We start from the raw sequence: 15,195 nt of genomic DNA, 5'->3' as shown, positions 1-15,195 counted from the left end.
CCTGACGAAAGCTGGGATATAATCTATCCGAGAGCTGAAACATGTAGACCAGCCTTTTCCAACACAGTTATTTGTTTAAACTGTCATAGCACTGTTTTATTTTATTTTGGTATCAAGGTAGCACTCTAATAAAAACAATTTTGTGCCTTGTTAACCAATTTTAATCATCACTTTCCTTATCACGTGCACTGCATACATCACCCCTTATCATCTTTATTGTGGTCTCCCTCGATTCAGACAATATACCGATAGATACATTTGGGACACACATTGAACCAGTATCTACGTTCATCTGGTAGAGGATGGTTCTCTGGCGAAGTTCCTGGGTTCCCAAATGATGAAGCGAGCCACTTGTCGTGGGTGATGGGAATCTTTCTCATGCATACACATACCCACTGGGACATTTTGGACATTTTTGACAGCAGTTAGATTTGAATCAGTACTCACTGAGTGGTAGCGTTAAGGTCATAAAACTATTTTCGACTCACAGTTTTTCTTATATATGATAGGTTGAATTAGGGATTATAAACTGTTTGAGTCTTTAAACCATATCCCTTAGACCCCCACTCTTTTTTTGAGATATCCTATTACTGCTACCAGGCCCTGCCTTTGCAGAAGCGACAACCGGTTTGTTGACGACTGACCTGAAATTATCGGGGGAATAAAGGGTCTATGGGGTCATCAGGAATGCTAGAAGGACAGAACCAGCTTCTAAGATACTTGAGTGTTGCAATCTTATAGTAGGACCCACAGATATCCACAACTGCTATTTTAATAGGTGTTAGACCCACAGGGACTGGTTGATTAACACTCGAACTTAAAAAAGGGCAGGAGGCTAAAACAAAACAGGTTACAGGTTGATTCCACAGTTCTGAATGTGGCACTGCAGATCACAACAAACTGTGCCAGTAATACAAACTGAAGCAATCTTTGCAATCCTTTTCTTGAACTACAGATGCCACCTCAGAGCATGAATTAAACAAGCATTGGCATAGCCATTAGGTCTCGCCTTTGGGACCTTATGCTTTACATTATAGTGGGTGGAAGCTTTAACATATGTATTAGGTATATTATAGAACTGCATGGAGAAGTACTTATTTAAATAGTTATTTTGTACAACTAAACTGTAGGGTACATATGAACAATACTAATAATAGGGTACCAAATTAAACTGGCAGAGAATTTAACAGAAGGATTGGGATGGTATAAACACATGGCACCAGCAGCTGGTAGAACATGGTTAAGAAGTAAGTTCTTCTGTATACATAATTAGAAATATGTGAATACATTTGTATATGAGCGGAATGTTTTTTCAAATTAAATTGCTTACTAAAAACATATTTCTTCACTAATAAAGCAAATGTATGCACTTTAAGCAACAACAAAACTCAAGTCTTGGTAACCCGCTACATCAGTGTTATTTTTGGTTCCACCTCACAGGCTTAGATTCTTCACTAACCTAATTTATGTTCCCTGAAGTCAGTGTGCGTTTTGTTTGCGTATATATATATATATATATATATATATATATATATCTATGGGTCGCAGTGCCTGCCACGGATTAAATATGGTAGAGTGTATTCAAAAAGTCGCAAAACGCATTTTGTTACCTTTTTTTTCTTGGCACCAACTTTACCTTAGCATAGGCGTACACAAGAACACTTAGCAACATTTATTTCATCTTGCACCTATAAATAAACCTCACTTGCGGAAAACAGGGTTCCATTCCGAACTATAGCAATAAAATATCTATATAAAAAAAGAGCAATTTTTATGCGCATCCGGAGGGTTGTTTATGCTCTCAACGTTGTACATTTAGCATGCCCTGAAAAGTACACACACAAAGAAATGGAAAGGGAAAAACGTACGATGAAGCAAACACAAATGAGCAACATAATAGTTGTGTATACAAACAGAGAGAGCAAGACACGGACAGTGAGAGAGGGACAGGTATAGATAGATACGCAAGCATACACAGGGATAGACCGAGATAAAGCAAAACAAGGGCAATGAGAAAGGCTATACAAATAACTGAACAGAGACAGTAAAAGACAGACATATACACAGAAACAAAGAAACAGGCACGTTGCATTATCGTCACAGGATTACCACTGTCTTTATAACGAAGCAAGAAAGACAATTGGGACCCCGCTGCGCAAGACAAAAGTTCCATACACAAGGGTTCAATAGTATATATAACAACGCGTTCAAACATATATACAACAAAATTCACTGTCAGCCAATGTAGTGCGACACGTTTTAATGCAAGGATTTTTAAGCTCACAACAACACAATTTGAAGTCACTCAAAACAGAGACCGTCAAAGTTCCCAAAAAATAACTTTACCACTCTGTTACATATACTGTATGCCTATGCTCTGTTAGTCGGAAGAAATGGAGAAAAAAAAACGGCAGCGAAACTGAAAGACACCGCGCTAATTAAAAACAGATGGCGCCCTGCACGCCGCTGCTCACTCCTGAAAGGTGGATGCCGTGGGAGGAAACATTTGCTTAAAAAGGTGGGACATGTACCCGTCTTTTGCCAAGTGCGTGCTTTCTTTTTGGAAAGACGCACGCAAAGGCCAATACATTTAATGCAAAAAAAAAAAAGCCACAAACACGAATTTCAGAAAAGTTCTGAGGGATTCCAAAAGGTCATCTCCTAGAGCAGCGCATGCTCGCTGCGCTAGGCTCGACCTAAAGAGCGAGGTACTTTGGCAGTGCCAAATTGAGCACCGTGGGAAGGAAGACTGGGCCTTGCACAGATGGTTCTGCTCACATGGGGACAGGTGCCCCCAGAGCTGAAGTTCAATACCGAAGTCCTTCAGTTGTGCACAGTGCATACTGAGGCAAAGGCTCCTTGCTTTGACATGAAACCAAACCATATTATTGCAAGATCCAAGAAATGTACTGAACAAAATTATCAAAGTGAAGCTATGGTGTCAGAAGAGATTTTATGATGTTTGCTGTACAAAAACGAAACTGCCCTAAAAACGTCTGATGAATCGACGTCATCTGCACCAGGCACAACCTAACAGCCATAGAAAGTCCTAAGTTGTGGTGAGAATCGCAAACAAAACTGCCCTAAAACACTCCACATACAACACATGATGTTACCGATGACATAAAAATAGCATCATTAATGAAGAAAATCAGTTCAACTTTTATTAGTGATGAGGAACTCAACGCCACGTGTCTACCCTGTGAACAGAATGTACCAGACATTGCTAGAGGACAAGCGTGCTGCGCTGTGGGCAAAGGTAGAAGAGACCTAGGCCTGTGTTCCTATCAGTAGAGGGATTTAACTTGCTGAGCTGACCACAGATCAGACCCAGCACTTAGAGCTCATTGAAAATGGATGAGTTATCAGCAGGAGTGCTGAGTGCAGGCCCTTCACTTAATTCTGTGGACATTGATGAAAGCCACCCAGTGAAATGAAGAGCTAGGTGTGTTGAGTGCAAGTCTACTGTACTAAGGCCAGGGTAGAGAGACCTCCACCTAGGCCAAGAGGGTAGAGAGGTATATCGGGAGTGGATACGTCCTCCCGATTCAGACTATAAACTACTAAAGGTATCCCACCTAGTTTATTGGGGCTCAGCGCTAAACTCTCGTGGCGTTACCCGCTCAACACGGGAAAGGAAGCACTTCCTTTTTGTTTAGTAACCCTCACACACCCTAGTGGTGTCATGCTTCATCATCGGGTTCATCCTGAGTCCTAAAGGTCATGGTGGGCTCAGCCATATTCCAGGGAGCGCTTAGGAGAGATAGGCCAGGGGGTCTAAAGATAAAAATCCCTCTCCGTCTCCAGGTATCCCTTTATTGTTGGAGGCGTAGGTAATATTAAATATTTATATACACACACAAGGAATCTTCAGGAGGTGATGGTCCTATGACCATAGTGTCTTGCCGACATGTTTCAGCCCTTCGAGAGGCCACTAAGGTCCCGGGCTTTCCTCAGGGCAAATAGAGATTTCCTCCCCGGTTAAACTCAAAGGGATTTCCTTAACGTTTTAAATGGAGAATGCAGAAAGCTGTATGGAAGGTATACTTATCTTCTGTTCGACTTTCTTATGTCCGCCTGTATGAGAAAGTGAGAGGCAACCAAGAACATGTTATTTTATTTTGTGTGTTAAGTGCAAGCCCAGACCCATGGCTGATGTGGGGTCTGTACTCAGCAACCCTTCACACTCAACACATGGCTTTTACGAGGACAGTTTCTGTTCCCCGAGACTGATCGGTACAGCCAAGAAGGTTCTAGGGTATAATGGAGTAGAACACCTTTAAAAATGTTATTGATGATGTAAATAGTTATTTGATCTCAGTAGTGATGTATTATCACTAGTGATAGCACTGATGTGAAGGTATTAGTGAGGTCATGAGAAGCGTTTTGAGGGAATTAGCACTGCGTTGCTCACCATAACTGGCCCATTCAAAGTGATTTTGAGATTTTGCTTTGTAATGATAAGCTTTGCTGTATTTGATGAAACCTTTCAAATGTTTGAAGCAACGCAATCAATTCTACTTGCATGTAGTGCAATGAATTAGGTAAGGCAGCCTGATCCAACGTGCAATTTATTTATTTAGGAGGAACATAATTTGATGCAGGTCCTACGCACAGAGAATAGAACTAATCTGACCTCGGCATTTCTCGAGGTGAAAATCGGATATAGTTTTGAGCCTGCACTAGACTTGATTCACCCGCTAACCGCCAAGAAATTATACATGCAATTTAGACATGGATCACTCCCCCTCTTTTGCAGAACAAGCAAGTGGGTTGGTTTTAGTAGACAGCCTTGTCCTGGGTGCGGTGTTGGTGAAGAGACAGAGGTTCACGTCATATTCTTCTGTAGAGCCTACAAAATCCCCCGTAGAAAATGGATTATCCAGCTCCCTAAAAACTTGGGGGTTAGGAATTATAGAGATTTGTTCAGGAAGTTGAAGTATGACCCATCCCTTTTATTCGTTTATTCGTCACAGCGATAGCTACATTTTTATTTTCAATGTGGTTAATTAGAAAACGCTTAATACCACGATAAGGTATATCTCTGTACTATTTCCTTTTAAACATAGTGATAAATTTGCTGTTCTGGTCTAAGTGTATGCTTACATGCCTTTTTATCCACACTTTTAATGTTGTATCTTTTTATTATATTTATTGTTTTAAAGTATTGTGATGTATGAACTTTTATGGCTGACAGCCGAAATAAAGTTTTCTGACTGACTGATTTATTTATAAAGTTTTATATAGCGCGAACATGATCCCGAAGGATATCAGAGCACTTCACAATTAAGGATGGTCAGGTAGGCGTCAAATGCAAATCAAAGGAAACAGTTACAGAGGTTACAACAAAGCAGTACAATAGTTGAAGAAACAAAAACAGCGGGAACTGGGAGGGGAAGACAAGATTAGGTCAGGGGATATAAAACATCAGTACAAGAGATGAAGGTATAAGACCAGTATCTTCAAGCAAATGAAAAGAGCCAAATTAGGGTAAGAACTTGCACATAAGGAATCGTTTTACTTCCATTTTGAAGGCAACCGTGGAGGTGATTCTGGAGGGAGAGAGTTCCAGATCCGTGGAGCGGAGCCAGAGAAAGCTCTTTGACAAGTTCTCTTTTTGCAAAATATCTGTGGTTTAAGAAGGAAGGTGTTAGCACTTCTTGAGGGTCTACCACCTGCAGATAGTTCTAGCTTTTGGCATAGGTATTTGGGGGTTTTGAGATGGAGAGCCTTGTGAGTCTGGCAGGCAATCTTTAGCTGTATTCTTGCTTCAAAAGGCAACCAATTTAAAGATTATAAAACTGGGGAAATGTGCCCCTGGTCAATTAGGCCGCCGCAATCAATACAGCCTTAAGGGGTGCCAAGGTATATATCGGGCAATACTCATTTGGCGTGCTGAAATTACTTCCAGCAGTTTTTGTCTAAAAGAAAAAAAAAACAAGGTGTCAAATGAGGAAAAATGTATAGATTGTGGTATGCTGGTTAACCTGCAGTTTCTACTGAAAGGAGTTTGTTAGTCATTTTGTCAGAGTTTGACAAATATGCAAGGCAGTAGTTCATTCCGCATAGTTTTGGTACTCCAGTTGTGTGAAGATGCGCCAAGGTAGAGAGAAGTTTGGAAGGGGTCAAAAGGTTTTGAACTACTAATAACATTGCTGCTGATTGTCAAATGTATAAAACATTTGCCATATAAATAGACGGTTCACTTTAAACATGTTAGGTTTCGTGCAGATACACCAAGGAGAGAGATGGTAAGAAAATTTAAGGGGGTTGATTATTTCCATTTTCAGTAGTAGAGGAATTTTACTCTAAACCAGAATAAAAACTACTGAATGGAACTGCACTAAAATTGACACAAAAGCGTTTCATAGCATAGGTCCTTTCTGTCACATTTTTTCAGGTGTGCAGGTTTTATAATCGTGAAGGGTGGGTTTGGAAAGTTGAATTTTTATGCATAGTTTGACAGTCATTTTGGAAAGTATTTGCGGATCAGGATGAAATGAGGATCTGAGGGTAAATTTTTAGAACGCCTCTAAAAATCTGGAATAGGTCGTTTTTTAAAATCAGAAATAGGTCAGAGTAGTTGCTTTACATATCATGCATATACATTATCTAGTGTGGCATCCAACTCAGAATGGACAATGTGTCAAAGTCCACTATATTAGCTACCTGGGTCGCTTGCGTCTATCTAAGCTAGCGGATTTGGTGAACTAATTCTGGCATTTCTGCCTGAACCATTAGATCTCCATTCAGACCAAGTACCTGGCAGAACTATCAAATTTGTTTCTGAACTGGAACTACAAATACATAATGGATCCCATGGATTGGCACAAGGACTCCTAATTATTTTGAGATGTCGTAAAACATTGGGTCTATACTAAACAAATTTCTTTGCCATAAGGCGGTCCCCACAGCTTTCCCAGTTCTTCATCTGGAGACGAAGCCAGAAGAGAGGGGCTCACATGCATTTCTAAACGACTGGGGACAACCAAAGAACAGACCTTTGTCCCATTCACGAGGATCCCCAAAGTAATAGCTTAGTTCAGAAATTAGATTGCTTTTCGTTATTCACTTCTAGGCAACAGACAAATGGTTTCCACAGTTGCTGGAACTTTATATTAAGTATACATTCCACCTTGCCCCAACTTACTACCCTTGTGATGAGCCATCCTGGCCTTTTGCAACCCATGGCAGGGGACAGGTGTTCCTGAAATGGAGGATTTAATGAGAAAATGCTGAAACCTTGCAGGGGCCTACACTGTTCACTGCAGAACCCTGGTCTCAGGAACAACTATAAGTTACAAGTCAGCATGGGCTACAATGTCAGGTTGGTGTGTCTCCACAGTCTCTCAAAAGATGTAGTTCCCATCCATGGTTCCCTTTCAGACAAAGCAAATGAAGGCAAGAACTCTGGAATTTATTTTGACAAAAGGCTCACCATCTTCCAAGCACATTTCACACTCTTGTGTTGTACATGTGAGTGGATTATGGCCTTGTAGCCTTCGTTAGATTGCATTTCGACCCAGGTATTTTTGGCAATGTGGTTGTCACTGATGTTTGCATTTTGCTACTCTTAGGTTAAGAGAAAATAACTCAAAAACTCAATGCCTCCCTCTTTTTAATAGAATCAAATAGATTGTATTCATATGCATCCAAAACCTGCACTTCATTGTTATTTAAATTATTGCATGTCATCAAAGAGCAATTACATTTCGAGACATACCCTGAACTAGATTAACAGAGGAAAGATTATGAGAACCATCCACACAATCAACAGTAATTTAGCAACTTTCTGTAGGGCAAACATAAAATGACTTACTAAAAAATGCATCGCCCAAGCCAACTGCTTTGCTACTTCTAGCTTCCACAAGATGTTTATTGAGTTTTTATTCCTTTTCAAGTAAGTGTCCAGGGATCCAAATTTGACATACTCTTGAACAAGAATATCTGAAAAACAAATGTGAAAAAAAACTTGATACAATAAACAATTTTTAAAATTATATCAAACGACTCAAATAATCAGAAGGGGTATTCCGAATTGGGAGTAATTGATTCTATAAGTGCTTTCTGCGTAATAAACCGTCACAGTGCTACAAATCAATAACTACACTCCATAGAAAAAATAAAATCACTTTGGCAAAAATACCTAGAACAACAGTTTCTCAGGAGCAGGGGCGGATTCTCCTTTAGGGCTCTGGGGCTGCGCCTCCCTGAAATGATTTCCTTTACATGCCTGTACAAATATTAAATAGATCGATTTATTTAGAGATACAATCGTATCACTAAACAAATAAATATATTTAGGTCTAGGCTGTCTGTCCCAGGCTGCCTGCCCTGCTTCGCTCCGAATCAGGAGATGGAAGCCAGGCAGTAAATTAACTTTCTGAACTGTGGTGCCCAACGATGGGCTTACTTAGGGCCGTACTGGGAACAGAAAGTGGCCCTGGCAAACTGCTCGGTCAGCCCCCCTGGCAGGAGAGGGGGGGGGGGGGGGGGTTGCGGCAGAGCTGTTTGCCAAGGCTGGTTTCAGATGATTTTGTTACAGGGGGCCGATATTGCCGACCCATAGTGATAAAAACCGGCCCCCACCCTGGAGGCCTACCTGAGAAATGCCCGGTGCCCGCTATGGCCAGTCCGGCCCTGGGCTTACTATTTTAAAGCCCTTCATAATGAACCATTGCAGTCTATGGCAGCATTGTCTGTAGGCCAGTGACACTGTCAGCATCATGGTTTGGGGCGTTGGAGTCTTCCTCCCTGCTTAAGAACCTTTGAAGTCTTTGAGCCAGTAAATTTACAATATGCCGATTCAATCCATTTTTGATATGAAAGCCACCTAATTTTTTTAATCTAAAACCAACTGGTATAACAGAGTCATAGAGTATAGCGGGCAGTGAGGGCATCACAAATGAGGATGAGTTGAACAAATCGAGAAGAACTAGAGTCTGTTCGTGAGATGTGCATCTGTGAGCAAAATGGTGGAGCAAAGTATTTGCTGAGGATATCCTTGTGTTACCTCCAGGGTATGGATTATTGCCAAAGGAGGACCACCTCTGTCCTTCATGCTTAGGAGATTGATAAATTGAGGACCGATGTTATACTATGTTAAAGGGTTTCAGTACAGCATACATAAGCAAGTGACGGTTTATTGGCAGCAGAGGGAGTATTAACTAAAGCACACTATGTTGAGCCCTAACAATGCAGAAAACAAAAGCCAGGTTTTCAAGTTTTGCAGAACACAGCAGGATGCATCAAAATTGCACAGACAAGGAATTGTAAAGGGAATAAACAAGTCCAGAAAGACTCCTGCCGCCCTTTCTCTGTTTCAGAAAGTGGCACCTTGTGAAGCAACTGCGCATAAAGTAAATGAAGCCATCTCAAAGGAGTATAGTTTTGAACATGGTCGACTGATGAAAAGTGGGGGACTACCGTTGAGGCCCTTGTGAAGCATGCATAAATCCTTGAAAGAAATACTGGTCTGGACTGGTAGTCACAGTGCTACCAGTGCAGAAGAAATTTAGGACGGATACGTTTTGATGACATCTGATAGCAGTACAATGTGCAAAAACTGAACATTTAGAATTGCGCAATGGCTTAGTAAAGTGCCCCACCCCCCTCCTTGCAGGAAGGCAGGAGCCCATCTGTGCACTATGTATTCATTAATTTATGTATCAACAACAACTGTTATTTATAGCACCTAGTCCTAGACAAAATAAAATAGTCAAAAAAGCCAAGTATGATTTCAACTACTGAAGCTAAAACCTAGGTGTTCTGTTGTGATGACCTGCTCAGCGTCAGCTTTAATTACTAGACAAAAGCCTGAAACAGCAGATTGCAAGGGGCTGTGTGCAGACTGTCACACAGAGGTTTTAATTGCTATTATTTCGGAGGGAACATTTGTCCTGGTAGAATTTAAACAAATTGAGATTATTACAGATTAGGGAGGGAGGATCCCTACTGGGTATTCATGTGTCCATCCAGGATTTCTGAAGAACAAATATGTGATATATGAAATGACACTTTGCATAGATTTGTCAGCTTTGTTCTGCATAACTATTCTGGAGATGGGTGGACCACATGGCATTTTAAGATTTTGTAAAATGACATACCAATTACATATAAACACGTTCACCTTGGTTTAAAGAAGCAGTGCACATCTATAAAATAATAACACTCAGCAAATATGTGTGGGACTGGAAAACGTCCCTGGCTTGCATACAACTGAGGACACTAGCTGCCCTTGCTAGCTCTGAAATAAGAAGTCCTGAACAAAGCAGCAGGTAAAGAAAGTACGCTCACTGCCATTTCCTTGGACCCTCAGCATAAAATCGGAGGCTGCTGAGGGACATGGGGTCAACCTGTGATGCAGAGGTAAGGGTTGTCCTGTCGCTGGGGCTACATCTGGCATTTTGGTGAATAAATGTCCACGATGCAGCCATTCATGATTAACATTTAGAAACACCGCTCTATCCCATGTGGGCTCCTGGTGCTAGTCCTAAAGTCTGCCTAACCAAACAGAGAAGACTGTAGCTTTTGGATATCACCCAGTAATATCCGAGAACATCTGTCATCGAAAGGTAGCGCACCTTCAAACACTCCACAGAAAGGAGCACCCTCCTTACTCCACCGACGGGGTCATGGCTTTTGAAGACCTTAGAATAAAATACGGCCTTAGCCACAAAGAGTTTTTTTAAATATCTATCAATCAGGAACTTTTTACAAGGAAAGGTAGGGGGGCCCGCGGGGTTCGCCAAATGTGAGCTTATGGAGAAACTATCTGAGCCAAATGCACCGCGAATCGCGACAATCTATGGCATTCTGAATAGTTTAATGATGACTGATGACTTGAACAGGATCTCTAGGAAATGGCAGATGAAATTAGGCATTACGGATAACAACTTTCAGTCAGCCCTCCGCTATGCACAAGGTTTTACTGTAGGCTAATTTGCAAGCCCAGTTCTACAAAACATATTTTTTTCTGTACTATACCTCGAGCAAAACAGCGAAATGGGGGGCCGGTAAAGGCACTAAGTACCCCCGTTGTTTCGAGCAAGGTGCTGATTCTATCCATATGTTCACAACCTGTGTGATGCTTGGCCCACTGGTCGAAGATATCTCGGGCTTCCTCAAGAGAGTTTTATCCCCAGATGTCCTGCTAACACCCGCTAGTATTTTATTGGGAGTACAGGATACTATAGAAAGAGAAAAGGGAGGGGCCCTGATTTTTATCGCTGTGGCCATATATCGCTTATGTATTGCTTCGGCATGGCTGGATCACAATCCCCCTTCTTTTCAGCAGTGGCTGGCCCCTTCTACTTTCAATCCATAATCTTGAAAAAGCAATATATGCCAAAAAAGGCATCCACGTCAAAAAGAAGGGATTGGTAATTTGGGATCCATTGCCTAAATGGTCTCGTTAGCCGTAATTGCAGCGAGAGGGGGTAGAGAATTTTATCCTCCAAAACGGGAGCCCTGACAAACAAACCCATAAATACTGTGTATGTTAAGACAAGATTATTCACATCTGTACATTTTTAGTCTGCTTTGTATTTGTGAGACCTAAGAGCTCGATGTTTGCCTTTTAGGCTCTGTTTTTTGCACTCTGCACTTTGTATTTTTTGCACAAGACATTTTATACAACATCAGATGATGATGTATCTGGTACTTGCACTTTCACTTTAGGACTGTGTGTTTCATCTCCTGTTATAAGTAAACTTTTCCTCCTTTCTCCAGCTTTTTATGAATTCGATGGTATTCATAAGATGTTGTATTATAAACCAAAGGAGACTCTTTGGATTGTTGGTTACCTCCTGTGACCTGCGTGGGGCTGGGATGGGCAGGTGGGTGCTCGGGAAGATGGATTTATGGTAATTAATCATGTTCTGATGTAAATGCAGTAAAAAATGACAATAACAAATTTAAACCAAAGAAGAAAAAAAAAAAAAAAGAAAGGAGCGCCCTAGACAGAGAGTTTTGTTAAAATGCAAAAATAATAAAGTTAAAGTCACATGTGATATGCTAACGTGCAATTTATATTGAGTTGACATTCAAAATGTGCACAATGAAGTATGAAGATGTACTTCTTAGTACAAGGCATTAAAATGCACTGCATTACTGAAGGCTTAATAAAATGTGCTAAGACATGTATAATTGTTTACAAATTGACCAACCCCTGACATGCCTTTAATGAAAACTTCACATAACACTGCAGAATGTTTCTGTTTAATAATGTTTTGAAAAGGTTTGCTGGAAACACTTCATCATTGAATAAAATAGTTCACCCAGGAACAAAAAGAATGAATACGAGATTTTGACCCTGTTAACATTTTTCTCACTTTATAATGACAAGATGTGGTGCTGAATAATATTTCGCTACAGGAACAGAATGAATGAATAAGAGATGTTGACCCGTTTTAACATTTTTCTCACTTTATAATAAAAATATGTGTGCTGAATAATATTTTGCTACAGCTGACGTTTCTATTTCACAAAATTGTTAGCTAATATACAATTTGCTTTATTAGAAGGTTAGGTTTATTAGTAGTGGTTACTGCCCCTGTTGAACCGAGAGTAAAACAGACTGAGAGACATTCTCACATAATCCAGATTGCCCCACCACCTGTATTTCAGATACCAACTGTAATTTCATCTGGTGTTACAATTATGACTGTTCCCGTACAATTACCACAAGTCGCAACTGTACAGACAATGCCTAGGTCAAATGCGATTTCCCCCATTAACATTGCCCCAACTCCATAAGCTCAAGGAGCTGTAGCAGCAGTGGCTGGGTCTGACTTTATCCCGATATCCCAAAAGTCAAAGATTGTTGCATGGAAACTAACACAAATGATTCAATCATTGAAAGATGGGGGAAGGATTGTGTTTATAACACAGATAGTTCAAGGAGAGGCAAATTTATTTGAGGACAGAATTTTCCCACCATAGTTTGAGAAAACAGCAGGACTTAGAAAGATGGAAAGTGCAGAGCGACAAGTTGCCCCAGAACACAAAAGGGGGAGACCACAGAACGTTTCAAAACCAAAAGTCAAACTTGAAAAAATTATAACGTGATGTCTAGATCTTGAGCATTTAAATCAATACCAGAAGGAAATGATTTACCTGAGTAAAGAAATTACAAGACGTGCAGCAATCACACATGATAAATTGACTGACTGAGCCCAAAGTATGATGTTGACCTTTCAAAATGTTTTCTTTTACATAGAAGTCACAGAGTTCAATTAGATGATGGAGCAATTGAGACAATATCTTCTTCAGATATGCGTTTACAGATAACTGATTTGCAAAGTGGATCATTAAATGGAGTGACTTTGAAAAATGTGAAATTAAATGGTCCAAGAAGTATGAAAAGAAAGAGAAACAATCTGAAGTAGATGGGTAAAATAGAACGTCATTGACAGGTTCACAAGAGGAGGAAGAAGCTTCAGCATACTCACTGCGAGAGATAGCGGGCGGAGTGTTTGTCCATGTATCGTGGAGTAGAGTTGATTTTGCAGCATTTACAAACATTTTCCAAAATTGGGAGACAAGCCTGTGAAGTGGTACACACAGGTTGTCAGATTTGTCAACATCTCAAAGATGTTGTTGATTGATTTAAATACGTTCTTTGACATTGTGGTGTCAAGTGAGCAGTGGGGGCTGAATGTAAGGTTGTTTTACAATGGCCACATGAACATCCAACAAGAGAGGTAAGCACTAATGCAGCATCTTCTGTAGTTATGGAGAAGTATTAAGCAGTGATTACTTTCCTGAAAGGCAAGGTGCCTTTGAAGATCAAAAGAACTTCATGAGAACAAAAGAATCAGTTCATGATTTCTCTGAGAGATTGTTACAGGTGTTTCAATAGCATCTGTAACAGAGTATCCTGAACCAAGTGATATGGGATTCTTTGTATCTCAGTTTGTTATTGGGTTGAGAACAGAGATCAGTACACACATTCAACAGAATATGATCTGCTGGTGCGCTAAATAGGTAGACGACATTTTTAGATATGCAAAATATCGTACTAATGAACAGGAGATGAAGCAAAAGTAACTTAGGAGAAATTCATGTTGGCCCAGACAAAGTTTGCTCAGAGAGTGTTTCAGAACCAGTCTTTAGAAGGAAATCAAGGTGGTATGCAAGGCGTTGGTGCACAAACAGTAGTACAAAATACTCAAGGAGGACTTAGTAGAGGTGTTCCAGTTGATCCAAATTCCGTGGGACGACTGTTTAAAAGCTTTCCTAGAGCTGAGAGAAAGTCTCTGTTGTGCACCAGCACTAGGAATGGCAGATAACAGTAAGATATTTACATTGTTTTGTGGAGAGAGGGAGGGTTGTGCTCTCTGTGACTACTAAAAGGCATGGAGATGCTGGAAAACCTGTAACTTACTTATTGACAACCCTTGATCCTGTAGCTGCAGGACTGCATGGCTGCCGTAAAGCGGTCGCAGGGGTTGCAGTTAGCAAAGAGTATAATGGTGGGACATCCTTTAACTGTAATGATCCCACACTGTGGAAATGTTGCTGACCCAAACAAAAACCCAATACATGGCTCACAATAGACTTCCAGATTAAAAGCAGCAGATCCTAGATGCTGATAATGTAACTTTGAAGTATTGTCAGATTTTGAAGCAATGAAATTTGCTGCCTGTAAATGAGAGTGCTTGTGGTGAAGTTGAACATGATCGTCTAGATGTAACAGATTTATGCACAAAGCGAAGACCCGATATTAAAGATGAAATATTGAATGAGTCTGACAATAACGTATTAGTTGATGGCTACTGCTTGAGAAACAATGAAGGTATCCTGACAGCAACTTACGCTGTTTGCACAATGATGTTGTGGAAGCTTCGTTGCTTCGATGTATTACATCAGCACAAGTTGAAGATGTAATTGCCATTACAAAAGCTTGCATATTGACAGCCCACTTAAGAGTGACTACATATACAGACAGTCTGTATGGATTTGGTGTTGTCCATGACTTTGGGAAATAATGGTCACAGAGAGGTTTCTTGACCTTTTCCGATACACCTATACGTAACCATATAAGAAACCTTTTAGAGGAACTCCAGTTACTTACTGCAATTGCAGTGGTTAAATGTGCAGCTCACGAAAGTGGCAAAGGATAAATTGCAGTCGGAAACAAATATGCCGAGTTTGCACAGTATTATGTACTAGTGGCCTGCACATTTAACTGAA

The 15,195-nt window shown here is 40.5% G+C and overlaps 1 protein-coding gene across 1 annotated transcript in view; it reads right to left on the bottom strand.

Annotated features, from left to right (window-relative positions):
- The window catches only part of JAK2 (Janus kinase 2), a 1,019,755-nt gene that overhangs the window by 128,448 nt on the left and 876,112 nt on the right, over nucleotides 1-15,195 (bottom strand). Inside the window, exon 15 of the mRNA XM_085635055.1 lies at nucleotides 7,820-7,947. Within this exon, the coding sequence (XP_085491181.1) occupies nucleotides 7,820-7,947 (128 nt within the window). The remainder of the gene's footprint in view (nucleotides 1-7,819; nucleotides 7,948-15,195) is intronic.

The sequence above is a fragment of the Triturus cristatus genome, chromosome 2_1 (assembly GCF_964204655.1).
Source record: "Triturus cristatus chromosome 2_1, aTriCri1.1, whole genome shotgun sequence".
NCBI lineage: Eukaryota > Metazoa > Chordata > Amphibia > Caudata > Salamandridae > Triturus > Triturus cristatus.
Note: the sequence above shows the minus strand (reverse complement) of the source record. Positions and strands in the feature narration are given on the sequence as shown.